Consider the following 13,265-nt stretch of genomic DNA (forward strand, 5'->3'; position numbering starts at 1 on the left):
CTAAATGTCTTTGTATAACTTTAATCTTGAAGTATTTCTTCAAATTGATCGTCTCTGTTTTATACTGGAAACTGCTATAGATGGATAAGGAGCCTTCCTATTTTGGTTGCTCTTCAGCATTATTTTGAAGTAGTTACCACCTTTCATGTTCCTTGATTGTAGCTCTTTTCCATCTATGTGTATGACAAATTTTAACCCTTCAGTTAATGCTTTATAATGTTTTGTTTTAGTTCCCTCCACCCCCCTGCCCCATAAAAGTAGTAATTATAAATCAATCAGTATATTGCCGAGGTATCAATAATAATAATTACAATTTTGCATTTGAAACTAGTAGTTTCTCTATTATCTTCTCCTAAGATACAACCTTCCAAAATGAAATATACTTTATTATCTGCATTTGGAGAGAATAGAGGTACCTAAGAAATTAAAGTTAGACTCCTTTTTCATACAGTAGAAGATAGAATTAAACACCAGAAATAGCTATACAACACAATTATTTTATTTTATTTTTTTATTTTAGCATATTTTGGGGGTACAAGTGTTAAGGTTATGTATATTGCCCATGACCCCCCTCCCCCCAACACAATTATTTTAAAATTGAGATTTTAAAGCTGATGTCCTATCATATCATTGTAAGAGTGATTTACTAGACTGCCTGACAACATGTGTTGGTATGCTCTTCTTAGGCACAAATGGTTGCTTGATAGTATCACTCAGCTGAGTCAGCAAGGTGTGCCTGTCACTATAGTTTGAACTTGAATATTTTATACAACAGCTTTTAAATTTTGAATTGCCATTGTGCATATTATTACATATATAACCTGCATTTTGTTACATCCTTTTGGAGCTAAGTCATTCAAACTGTGGAGGCATTCTGTAAGAGGTCTTGCATCAGATCTTGTAGATAAGCTGTATCTTATTATTTAAGGATTATTCCAGGGCTCTTTCAAAGCACTTAGATGATATTAGGAAGGTAGATCTGAAGTTGCCTGTGGATCACCTCTTTAGGGGAAAAGAAAGGACACAGCCAAGGGCAGAGGAAAGGTGTAGGGAGAGAAAATAGTAAAAATGAACATTTTAAACTTATAATCTTATTTTAAAAGATAAGCTTATTATCTTAAATCTTTGGAAACTCCTTTTTGATCAGAGTGTAAATAAGTTGGACCCCAGGTTATTTGTTTCAGCTAAATAGTCCAGAGAAGATTATAATTCTGAAGGTGTCTGATCAATAAAGACTTTTTTTTTGTTAGAGCTTCCCCTGTCTTCTTAAATTCCTAATCAAAATGTTATTCTTTGTTTATTTATTTATTTTTTGTTTTCTTTTTTTGAGACAGAGTCTCACTCTGTTGCCCAAGCTAGAGTGCTGTGGCGTCAGCCTAGCTCACAGCAACCTCAGATTCCTGTGCTCAAGCAATCCTGCTGCCTCAGCCTCCCAAGTAGCTGGGACTACAGGCATGCGCCACCATACCTGGCTAGTTTTTTCTATGTATTTTTAGTTGTCTGGCTAATTTCCTTTTATTTTTAGTAATGACGGGGTCTCACTCTTGTTCAAGCTGGTCTCGAGCTCCTGAGCTCAAATTATCCACCCGCCTCGGCCTCCCAGAGTGCTAGGATTTACAGGTGTGAGCCACTGCGCCTGGCCCAAAATGTTATTGTTTAAATGAAATTTTCCACCTAAGGAAGTTTAGATTTTTCTCTTTCTCTCTTAGGCTTCTATTCCATTAACAGGGCTTTATTGAGTTCCTGGTTGACTTTTGGAGGCTTTAGTTCAATTTTTAGAGTAAAAAAATCCTATTTTTAGCTATCATATAGTTTAAGAAATAGAAATTAAAAGGACTAAATGGAGAATATTTAATAGGAGATCTCATAGGCATGTGAGTACAAAAATAATCAAGTTTAGTCTGGTCTTACAAGGCTAAAATTTGAAAGCCAGGAAACTAGGCTACTATTCCTTCCATTTCTCATGAAGCTACTTAGCTTTTCCTCACTGCTTTTCACTGTGACTGTGTTCCATTTTTTTTTTTTTTTTTTTTTTTTTTTTTTTTTTTTTGAGACAGAGTCTCGCTTTGTTGCCCAGGCTAGAGTGAGTGCCGTGGCGTCAGCCTAGCTCACAGCAACCTCAAACTCCTGGGCTTGAGTGATCCTTCTGCCTCAGCCTCCCGAGTAGCTGGGACTACAGGCATGTGCCACCATGCCCGGCTAATTTTTTCTATATATATCAGTTGGCCAATTAATTTCTTTCTATTTTATAGTAGAGACGGGGTCTCGCTCTTGCTCAGGCTGGTTTTGAACTCCTGACCTTGAGCAATCCGCCCGCCTCGGCCTCCCAAGAGCTAGGATTACAGGCGTGAGCCACCGCGCCCGGCTCTGTGTTCCATTTTTATTCTTCTGTTTATAGAGTTGCTTTCTTGGCCTACTAGTGTAGAGGACACAGAGCCAAAAATGGCTACCCTAGTTATGGTGCTGCCTGCTACTCGACCTTTCAGTGTAAGTGGCTAGTATCATAGAGCTAGAGTTTTTGTATCTTTTGGTCAAGAGAATCTGATGGCATAGCCTAACTTAGTTTATGAGCCTCTGGATTGGCTTCCTCAAAGTTAGGTATTATCTTCCTGGTCCATTGAAGGGTTAATGGCTGTGGGTATAATTTTTCTAGGTCACTTTTTCTATGTGTAGACAAGGAGATAACTGCTTTCTCTCATTACTGGATATTAAAATGCTATTTTTTTTCTATTTAAATATTTGGGGATGACTAGGTCTTATGACATGCTATCTTATGACTAGCATTTGATTTACTTACAAATTCATTTTTTTCAACTAAAGTTGAACTTCTTCCACTGTTATTAATAGCCACATATCCCTAAATAACATAATAAGGGATACAAACAGTTATTTCTTGAAGACTTCCAGAAATATTATCTATATATTATGTAAACTGCAAACCCTTGGCTCAGTTTAGATCAAGACTTTTTCAGAGTCTGGTCTTTTAAAATGTCAATCCTCTTTAATTCTTAAGTGATTCTTCACTTGTTTCATTTAGGAAAAAAATTATTGTTCAAAAGTGACTTTTAGGGGATTTAAAAAAATGTTTTGACAAACAAATTAACTCTTTTTATACTTATCTGGAAAAATGCCTTTGAAGATTCTAATTTAGGAAAAAGTAAGCCTCTGTAATAAGACTTAATAAAATTAAGCTCCGTCTCTTTTTAAACCATTTCATTGAAGTTATTGGGGGTATGATTGACATATAAAAACCTGTATGTATTTAACATACACATCTTTTTTTTTTTTTTTTTTTTTTTTTTTTTTTTTTTTGAGACAGAGTCTTGCTTTGTTGCCCAGGCTAGAGTGAGTGCCATGGCATCAGCCTAGCTCACAGCAACCTCAAACTCCTGGGCTCAAGCAATCCTTCTGCCTCAGCCTCCCGAGTAGCTGGGACTACAGGCATGCGCCACCATGCCCAGCTAATTTTTTCTATATATATTAGTTGGCCAATTAATTTCTTTCTAGTTATAGTAGAGACGGGGTCTTGCTCAGGCTGGTTTCGAACTCCTGACCTCGAGCAATCCGCCCACCTTGGCCTCCCATAGTGCTAGTATTACAGGCGTGAGCCACCGCGCCTGGCCTAACATACACATCTTGATGAGTTTGAGGATACATATATACTCATGAAACTATTACTACCATTAAAACATAAGCTTTTCCATTACCTCCCAAAGTTTCCTCCTGCTTCTTTTATTATTTTTATTTGTGTGGGTTTTTGGTTTTTTTTGGGGGGGGGGCTGAGAATACTTACCATAAAATCTACCTTCTTAGCAGTTTTAAGTATACAATGTAGTATTGTTAGTTATAGACACTGTGCTGTATAGTAGATTCCCCAGAACATAATTATCTTGCATAATTAAAATTTTATATCCTTTAGCCATCATCTCCTCAAAACTCCTTCCTTTTAATGGACAAGCTGTCCCACTTATGTCCAGTTAGCTAATTTGCAGAGAGGTTCATTTTTCCCTTGGATAATTTCTACTGAGATTGAAATGCTTTTTAAAAAGGCATTTTATTTTAGATTATTTTAAAAAGTTGATCTGTAATTGCTTTATTGTTTCATGTAATTCTAATCATTATTTTCTGTATGTAATGTGACCTGCTCCCCAACCCCTGCTGCTTTCAAGATTTTCTCTTTATCTTTTACTTTGAATGTTTCCTTGGTGTAATTATCTATATATTTATCGTGCGTGGACTTCGCTAAACTTGCTGGATTTGTGGATTGATGTCTTTTATAACTTTTGGCAAATTCTCAGCCATTATCTTTTCTCATATATCTTCTGCCCCATTTTCCTCTCTTCTTCTTCTTTTTTTTTTTTGTTTTGATTAAATTAATTGGAATGATATCTTTTTTTGTTTTATTTTGGCATATTATGGGGGTACATATTTTAAGGTTTCAATAAATGCCCTTTCCCCCCTCCCCCCACAAATCTGAGTTTCCAGCTTGACCATCCCCCAGATGGTGCACATCACACTCATTATGTATATGTATATACCTGTCCCCTCCCCCTCCCTCTTCTTTTGAAACTCCAATCGCATATACATTAAGCAGATATCTCTTAATGCTGTTCCATTTTTTCCCAACTTTTTCTCTTTATGTTTCAATTTGGTTAATTTCTTTTTTTTTTTTTTTTTTTTTTTTTTTTTTGAGACAGAGTCTCACTTTGTTGTCCAGGCTAGAGTGAGTGCCGTGGCGTCAGCCTCGCTCACAGCAACCCCAAACTCCTGGGCTCGAGAGATCCTTCTGCCTCAGCCTCCCGAGTAGCTGGGACTACAGGCATGCGCCACCATGCCCGGCTGGGGTCTCGCTCTTGCTCAGGCTGGTTTTGAACTCCTGACTTTGAGCAATCCGCCCGCCTCGGCCTCCCAGAGAGCTAGGATTACAGGCGTGAGCCACCGCGCCCGGCCCGGTTAATTTCTTTTGACCTGACCTAACTTCAATTTTTCTGAGTATTTCCACTGCTGAATTTTGTCTTTTGATTAGCATAGCCTGGCTTATGAGCCATCAAAATTTCTGTTTTCTAATGATGCATTTTTCACTTCTAGCATTTCCATTTGTCTCTTTATATTTCCATCTCTCTGCTGAAATTTCCCATCTGTTCATTTTTTCTAATAGATTGTTTAATATATCTATTATTGTTATTTAAAGCTACCTGTCTGATAATTGCAATATCTTGGCTCTACCTGAGTTTGGGTCTGATGACTGATTCCTCTCTTAATGATGGGTCACATTTTCTTGCTTCTTTGTGTGTCTTGTAATTTTTAATTGAACGCCAGACATTGCCTATTCATAAGCTGAATATGTAGGTTATCTAGCTTGCTTTGTAGTTAGAGTGTGAATTACATTTTCTTGTGACTTCACATCTTACAACAAATATTTATATATTTATAATTGTGTATATTTATAGTTTTGCAAGTGTTACCTGGCTTTTGGCTTTAAGATAGTGCTAACTAATCATGAAATTGTAATTTTTCACTTAAGTTTGATCTGTCCTATTCTTATTTTTCAAAAACCTCAATTTGAATTTCTTCACAGTAAAACCTGAATTTAAGCATAATCCAATTGATAACTTTATTGGGAATTTCTCCCCCCACCTGGAATTGTACCTTTTTTTTAAGAAACAAACAGGTCACAGTGTCATATCAGCAATTTAGAAAGAAACAAAACACAATGAAGTCTTCCTAGAATTTAACCTGAGTCATTACACATTCAGCCCAGTCTGTTCCACCAAAGTGATGTATAGAACCTGACTTGAAGGAACTGCCACAACCACAGTAATCAGAGATGCACCTTCTTTTTCTACAGTGAACTTAGGAAAATAAGGCTCAGACATTTTGGGAAGATTTTCAATAATAATGACTGAAACTAAATGGTATTTGGGATGAGCCAAAAAATTGTTAGCTATAGTACTTAATTCTCTGGGCCATTGTGGTTAAGTTTTTATTGAATATAAAAAATAAAATCTATTGAGAAACAAGAGAAATTGCTATCTTTATATATTCTTGGGGTTTTTTTGAGACAGGGTCTTGCTCTGTTGCCTCGGCTAGAATGCAGTGGTGTTATCATAGCTCATTGTAGCCTCCAACTCTTGGGCTCAAGCAATCCTCCTGCCTCAGCCTCCTGAGTAGCTGGGACTACATGCATATACCATCATGACTCGACAATTGTTTTTATTTTTAGTAGAGACAGGGTCTCACTGTTGCCCAGGCTGGTGTTGAACTCCTGGGCTCAAGCAATCCTCCCTGCTTAGCCTCCCGAAAGGCTAGGATTACAGGTGTGAGCCATTGCACTTGGTCTTTAAATGGATATTCTGACATGTTGGATGAAAATGGATAGTTCATAAGATCATAGTTGGTTATATTTGGAAGAAATATCTTTTGTAATCATCATATACCATTTATAAATAGTACTTATGGTGGTCTCTATTCATTATTTAAAAGGTTGCTTTTTTCTGTTCCTGTCTCTTTCAATGCCTTTTTGCCCTTTTTCCCCTTCCTCCAGTAATCACACAACTGTTTGCTCATTCCTTGTTAACCACAATTTGATTAATTAATTAAGACAGGGTCTTGCTCTGTCACTCAGGCTGGAGTACAAGTGGCACAATCATAGCTCACTGTAACTTTGAACTCTTGGACTTAAGCAATCCTCCCACTTCAGCCTCCTCAGTAGCTGGGACTACAAGCTTGTAACCACTGTGCCTGGCTAATTATTTAATTTTTTATACAGAAAAGGTCCTGCGGTATTGTCCAGATTAGCTTCAAAATACTGGCCTCAAGCCAACCTCCTGCCTCAGCCTGCCCAGTAGCTGGGACTACAGGCGTGGGCCACTGCAGCCAGCTCCTGGCTCAGATATCTTTAGCACAGTACTTTTTTTGTAGTTTCCCCTCTCTCAACTCCCCACCCCCAACCTACAATAGAACTGCTTATTTAAGAACATTTAATATTGTGGATAGCAATTGCAAAGCTGTGGAAACAATCCAAGTGCCCATCAATTCATGAGTGGATTAATAAAATGTGGTATATGTATACCATGGAATACTACTCAGCTTTAAGAAACAATGGTGATTTAGCACCTCTTGTATATTCATAGATACAACTGGAACCATTCTACTAAGTGAGGTATCTCAAAAATGGAAAAACAAGCACCACATGTACTCACCAGCAAATTGGTATTAACGGATCAACACCTAAGTGGACACATAGGAGTAACATTTATCGGGTGTCGGGAGGGTGGGAGTGGGGAGAAGGGACGGGTATATACAACCACAACGAGTAAGATGTGCAACACTTGGGGGATGGACACGCTTGAAGCTCTTACTCGAGGGGGGAGGGGGACATGGGCAATATATGTAACCTTAACACTTGTACTCCCATAATATGCTAAAATAAAAAGAATAATATTGTGGATAGGTTTTTATCATATTTGTGTATTACATATGCTTATTAGTGTTAAACAAAAGACTTAATTTTGTGTTCATTAACTTGACTATAAATCTTTCCAGTGATGGTTAGACAATCTGAATTCCAGCTTGGTTTCCAGTTAAGGTACTAGCCAAAGTTAGAATCTTTCAATAACAATTGAGTACCTATTTTTATAGAAAACAGATAATTCTTAAAATTAAAAATAGCCTTACTTTTAATCTTTTTGTTTGTTTGTTTTTTGAGACAAAGTGTCACTCTGTTGCCTGGGTTAGAGTGCCATGACATCAGCCTAACTCACAGCAACCTCAAACTTCTGGGCTCAAGTGATCCTCCTACCTCAGCCTCCCGAGTAGCTGGGACTATAGGCATGTGCCACCATGCTCGGCTAATTTTTTCTATTTTTTAGTTGTTTGGCTAATTTCTTTCTATTTATAGTACAGATGGGATCTTACTCTTGCTCAGGCTGGTCTGGAACTCCTGAGCTCAAGCAGTCCTCCCACCTCGGCCTCCCAGAGTGCTAGGATTACAGGCATGAGCCACCGTGCCTGGCCTTAATCTTTTTAATATAAAGCATTTTATAAGTGCCAGAGAGTTTAATTGTAACCAACACTTAAGTTTTGTTGGCATGCTGTGATGGCACCTGGCACTTTTTATTGGTGGTAGGGGGAGCACCCAGTACATTTTTTTGTGACTTCGTTCAGATCTTAGACATGTGCTTGTATTTTGTATGAATACTCTGTTAAAAATATGTTTTTCACTAACGTCATTTTTGGTAAATCATTTTGAATTTAAAAAACATTAAATATAAGTTGGGATGGGGGATAGAGTTGAATACAAAATAAATATAAAACCATTTCTTCTTTGTTCTTCATTCATTGAACAAATCTCATTAGTTAGACATTATGTTGAGTATGGGGGATATTGATATGATACATTTCTCCCCTGTTAAGGGATGCCGAAATTCTTGCTCAAGATCTCTAGGGGGAGGTTAAGGAAACAAACAATTAGTGAGTGATACAGAGTGGTAAGTCCCGAGGTGGTGGTATGAATAGGTTTTCTGGGATTGAGAAGGGAGTTCTTGAGTTTATTCTTAAAGGACTACAAATAATTACTCAAGTAATAAGGGTAGGCATTGCCAGCTATGAAAATGGCAAGTATGACCACACACATATGAAAGTATGACCACACCTGGAACATTTCCTAGAGTGTTAATAATTATAGTTATTTCCTAGAGTGTTAAATTATTAAATTGAACACAGTTGTGAATTTAATTTGTTAGCTGAGTGAGAGATGATAGTTCAGATGTTTTAATTCTAGCTAGAAGTTAGTTGGGGAAGAGAGATCCCTTCTTCTAAGGGTGAGAGTAGGAGCCTTCTTCCTGATGAAGAGTTTCAGGTATATCAGAAGAATACCTACCTTAGGAAATGGAAATGATGACAAGATTACAAATATATTCTGACCTTGATAAGTCTTGAGATCTACACAGTTCTTATAAGGACAGAAATTATCTTCATGGAAGGGTTGTAATTGTCTTACTTTGTGTCCATGAACACCTAAGAAAATACTCACTAGTATGAGTCTGAGGAAGAAGTAAGCCTTATTTTACTAGCTTCTAATATTGAAAAAGCAAAATATATTTTATCAAGTAGGTTTCATTGTCCATGATGGTTCTTGCCAGTAAGTTAGTCCCCCAGAAGTGGTCCAGAATGGCCTGGTTTGGAGTGTATAGCTAGTGAGTCATATACAAGAGGCATTCTTTTAGCTTATTCTCTAAGGTAATGATCTTGTCCTGGTCTTTCTGGATTGTTCATTTATGATAGGCAAAGAACCTTTGGGGGGATTAAAGCAGTTCAGTTGTGTGTGGCTTGTGTTCTGATTATCCTATTCAGATTTCCATGATTGTGTCTGGTTTTTTCTTTTTTAAAAATTAAAAAAAAATTTAATTTCTTTTTTACATCTTTTTTCTATTTTTTTTTAATTAATTTTTTTTTCTTTTTTCTTTTCTTTTTTTTTGGAGACAAAGTCTTACTCTTACCCTGGGTCAAGTGCAGTGGCATCGTCATAGCTCACTGCAAACTTAAACTGCTGGGCTCATGCAGTTCTCCTGCCTCAGCCTCCCAAGTAGCTGGGACTGTAGGCATATGTCAAGATGCCCAGCTAATTTTTCTATTTTTAGTAGAGATGGAGTTTCACTCTAGCTCTGGCTGGTATTGAACTCCTGAGCTCAAGCGATCCTCCCACCCCAGCCTCCCAGAGTGCTGGGATAATAGGCATGAGCCACCACACCCGGCCCTATTTTTCTCTTTTATATGTAAGTGCTATGCTGCTTAAATATTTCCACATTATTCTAAAAAATGCAGTTTTTTTTTTAATCGAGAGTAATTCTTTCTATTGTAATAATTAAAAATAATTCTTTCTAAAGTAGAGAAACCCTAATCAAGGAGAGTCTTTTGTAGGGAGTCTTACAGTCAATTCTGTGGTAGTTATTAACTGCCTTTTGTGCCAGGCCATGCTGTGGGCTTTGAGAATACATCATTGAATTAGATAAACTTAAATACTTGCTGCAAGGAGCTTACATTCCATTGGGCAAGACAGAAAATAAATTTAATTAAAAGCAATTATATAATATGTTAGAAGGCAATGGGTGCTATGGGGAAAAGATAGATGGTGATAATGGGAGTACTGCAGTGAAGAATGAGGTAGTAATTTTAAATTGGATGATCAGGGTAAGCCTCACTGAGAAGATAACATTTGAGCGAAGACTTGAAGGAGTGAGTCATATGAATTTCTGAGGGAAGAACATTCCAGTCAGAGAGAACAGCCAGTGCAGAATTTTTGAGGTGGCTTGAGCTTGTCATTGTTGAGAACGGAGGTTGCCAGGATTTAGTGCAGTGAGCCAGAAGGCGACTGCCAGGAGATGAGGGTAAAGAGGTGGTGGGCTATGGGAGGGCCTTTTAGGCCACTGTGAGTACTATGGCTTTCACACTAAGTACAATTGAAAATAAATCCTAATAAGATCAAGTAGATTTAGTAGCATTTCTTTCTCAGAGTTCTAGGGTCAGGAGAAGGTAAGCAGTCAGAGAAGGAACTCTTTGTAACTTTTAGTCTTAGGATAACAGAAATTAATGTATATCCACTAGACATAAGATTATGGCAAAACAAATAATAAAGTTCTTTGCTGATATTTTCTACTTTATTTTTGATTATAGGGACTTTCAGTTACCTTGATGATGTCCCATTTAAGATAGGAGACAAATTCAAAACACCAGCTAAAGTTGGTCTACCTATTGGCTTCTCCTTGCCTGATTGTTTGCAGGTTGTCAGAGAAGTACAGGTAAGTGGTAATTTTTAGTTAAAGTTTAGTGCATTTAAAAACTTAAAGAGTAAGAATTTGATGTATAGTGGAATAGAAAAAACTAGTCATGAGCCGCATAATGACATTTCGGTCAGTGACAGACCATATATACCAGTGGTCTTGTAAGATTCTAATGGAGCTAAAAAATTCCTATCACCTTAGTGGTGTAGTAACCATCATAATACTGTTGTGCAACACATCACTTGTGTTTGTGGGGGTGCTGGTGTAAACAGACCCGCGCTGCCAGATGTATAAAAGAAGTATAGTACATACAATTATATATAGTACATAATACTTGATAATGATAATACACAACTATGTTACTGGTTTATGTATTACTATGCTACACTTTTTTATCATTATTTTAGGTATAAAAAAATTATAAAACAGCCTCAGGTGTGTCCTTCAGGAGGTATTCCAGAAGGAGGCATTGTAAAATAGGAGATGACAGATCCATGTGTGTGTGTTTTTTTTTTTTTTTTTTTGAGACAGAGTCTCACTCTGTTTCCCGGCCTAGAGTGCCATCCATGGCATCAGCCTAGCTCACAGCAACCTCAAACTCCTGGGCTCAAGTGATCCTTCTGCCTCAGCCACCCTAGTACCTAGGACTACAGGCATGTGTCACCATGCCCAGCTAAATTTTTCTATATATTTTTAGTTGGCCAATTAATTTGTTTCTATTTTTAGTAGAGACAGGGTCTCACTCTTGCTCAGGCTGGTCACGAACTCCTGATCTTGAGTGATCCTCCCGCCTCTGCCTCCCAGAGTGCTAGGATTACAGGCGTGAGCCACCACGTCTGGTCAAATCCATGTGTGTTATTACCCTGAAGACCTTCCAGTGGGCTATGATGTGGAGGTGAAGTACAGTGATACTGATGATCCTGACCCTGTGCAGGCCGAGGCTTATGTGTTTGTTTATGTCTTAGTTTTTAACAAAAAAGTTTATAAAGTAAAAAAATTAAACATTTTAAAAGTAGAAAAAGCTTATAAAGATATAAAGAAAAATATTTTTATATAGCTATACAATGTGTTTGTGTTTTAAGCTAAATGTTATTACAAGAGAGTCAAAAAGTTAAACAACTTTAAAAGTTTATAAAATAGGCCGGGTGCGGTGGCTCACGCCTGTAATCAGCACTGTGGGAGGCCAAGGCGGGTGGATTGCTCGAGGTCAGGAGTTCGAAACCAGCCTGAGCAAGAGCAAGACCCCGTCTCTACTATAAATAGAAATTAATTGGCCAACTAATATATATACACAAAAAATTAGCTGAGCATGGTGGCGCATGCCTGTAGTCCCAGCTACTTGGGAGGCTGAGGCAGGAGGATCGCTTGAGCCCAGGAGTTTGAGGTTGCTGTGAGCTAAGCAGACGCCACGGCACTCACTCTAGCCTGGGCAACAAAGCAAGACTCTGTCTTAAAAAAAAAATAAAAAAAAATTATAAAATAAAAAAATTACAGTAAGTTAAGGTTAATTTATTATGGAAGAAAAAAATTATTTTTTATAAGTTTAGTGTAGCCTAAGTATACAATGTTTATAAAGCCAACAGTAGTGTGCAGTAACGTTCTAGGCTTTCATATTTACTTACCCTCACCTACTAATTCACCCAGAGCAACTTCCGGTCCTGAAAGCTCCATTTGTGGTAAGTGTCCTAGACAGGTGTACCATTTTTTATCTTTCATAACATATTTTTACTGTATCTTTTCTGTTTAGATATATTTATATACGCAAATAACTTACCATTGTGTTATAGTCACCTACAATACTAAGTATAGTAACATGCTATACAGGTTTGTGGCCTCAGAGCAAGAGGCTGTACCGTATAGCCTAGCTATGTAGCAGGCTAGACCATCTAGGTTTGTGTAAATATGCTCTATGATGTGTACACAATGACAAGATTGCCCAACAACACATTTCTCACAATGTATCCCCATCATTAACTGATGCATGAATATATTTTTATATCTTTTATTTGTATTTCTTATAGCTCCTGTTACTGCCTGGCTCACATTGTTACATACATACACACGCGCGCGCACACATTTTTATGTTTTACACACAGATTTTGTGTAATCTGTTAGTAGAGTGTATATTTCTGAGGCTCTGTGCCGTGCACAAAACAAATCCCCACTGACCATCTAATGTGCTTATTCACCTCTTTTCCATTTCTCTGTTAAATGTCCTCATTTTCTTCTCAATCAAGTTAGGTAATGTTTTTGTTTTGTTTTGTCTCATACTGCAGTTCAGCCCTGCCTCGGTTTTCACTTGCAGTAGCTTCATTAATTGGCCCCTCTGCTTGCAGCATTTTCCTTCTTCACATTGTTTCTGGAATAATACTCTTTAAGTTTTAAATTGTCATATCCCTGTTCAAACTGTTCAAAGGTGTTTAGTTATTCACTAATCTTTATTGAGTCAAGTGTAGACAAAAGGTTATGGCAGAGCACCTTAGC

General features: G+C 37.5%; 1 protein-coding gene across 2 annotated transcripts in view; it reads left to right on the top strand.

The window, feature by feature from the left end:
- The window catches only part of UBAP1 (ubiquitin associated protein 1), a 62,028-nt gene that overhangs the window by 30,039 nt on the left and 18,724 nt on the right, over nucleotides 1-13,265 (top strand). The window contains exon 3 of one of the 2 annotated variants that reach the window (XM_012770139.2): nucleotides 10,675-10,799. The exons of the other annotated variant lie outside the window; for it this stretch is intronic. Within the exon in view, the coding sequence (XP_012625593.1) occupies nucleotides 10,675-10,799 (125 nt within the window). The remainder of the gene's footprint in view (nucleotides 1-10,674; nucleotides 10,800-13,265) is intronic. 2 annotated transcript variants of the gene reach the window in all.

The sequence above is a fragment of the Microcebus murinus genome, chromosome 12 (assembly GCF_040939455.1).
Source record: "Microcebus murinus isolate Inina chromosome 12, M.murinus_Inina_mat1.0, whole genome shotgun sequence".
In the NCBI taxonomy this organism is placed as follows: domain Eukaryota; kingdom Metazoa; phylum Chordata; class Mammalia; order Primates; family Cheirogaleidae; genus Microcebus; species Microcebus murinus.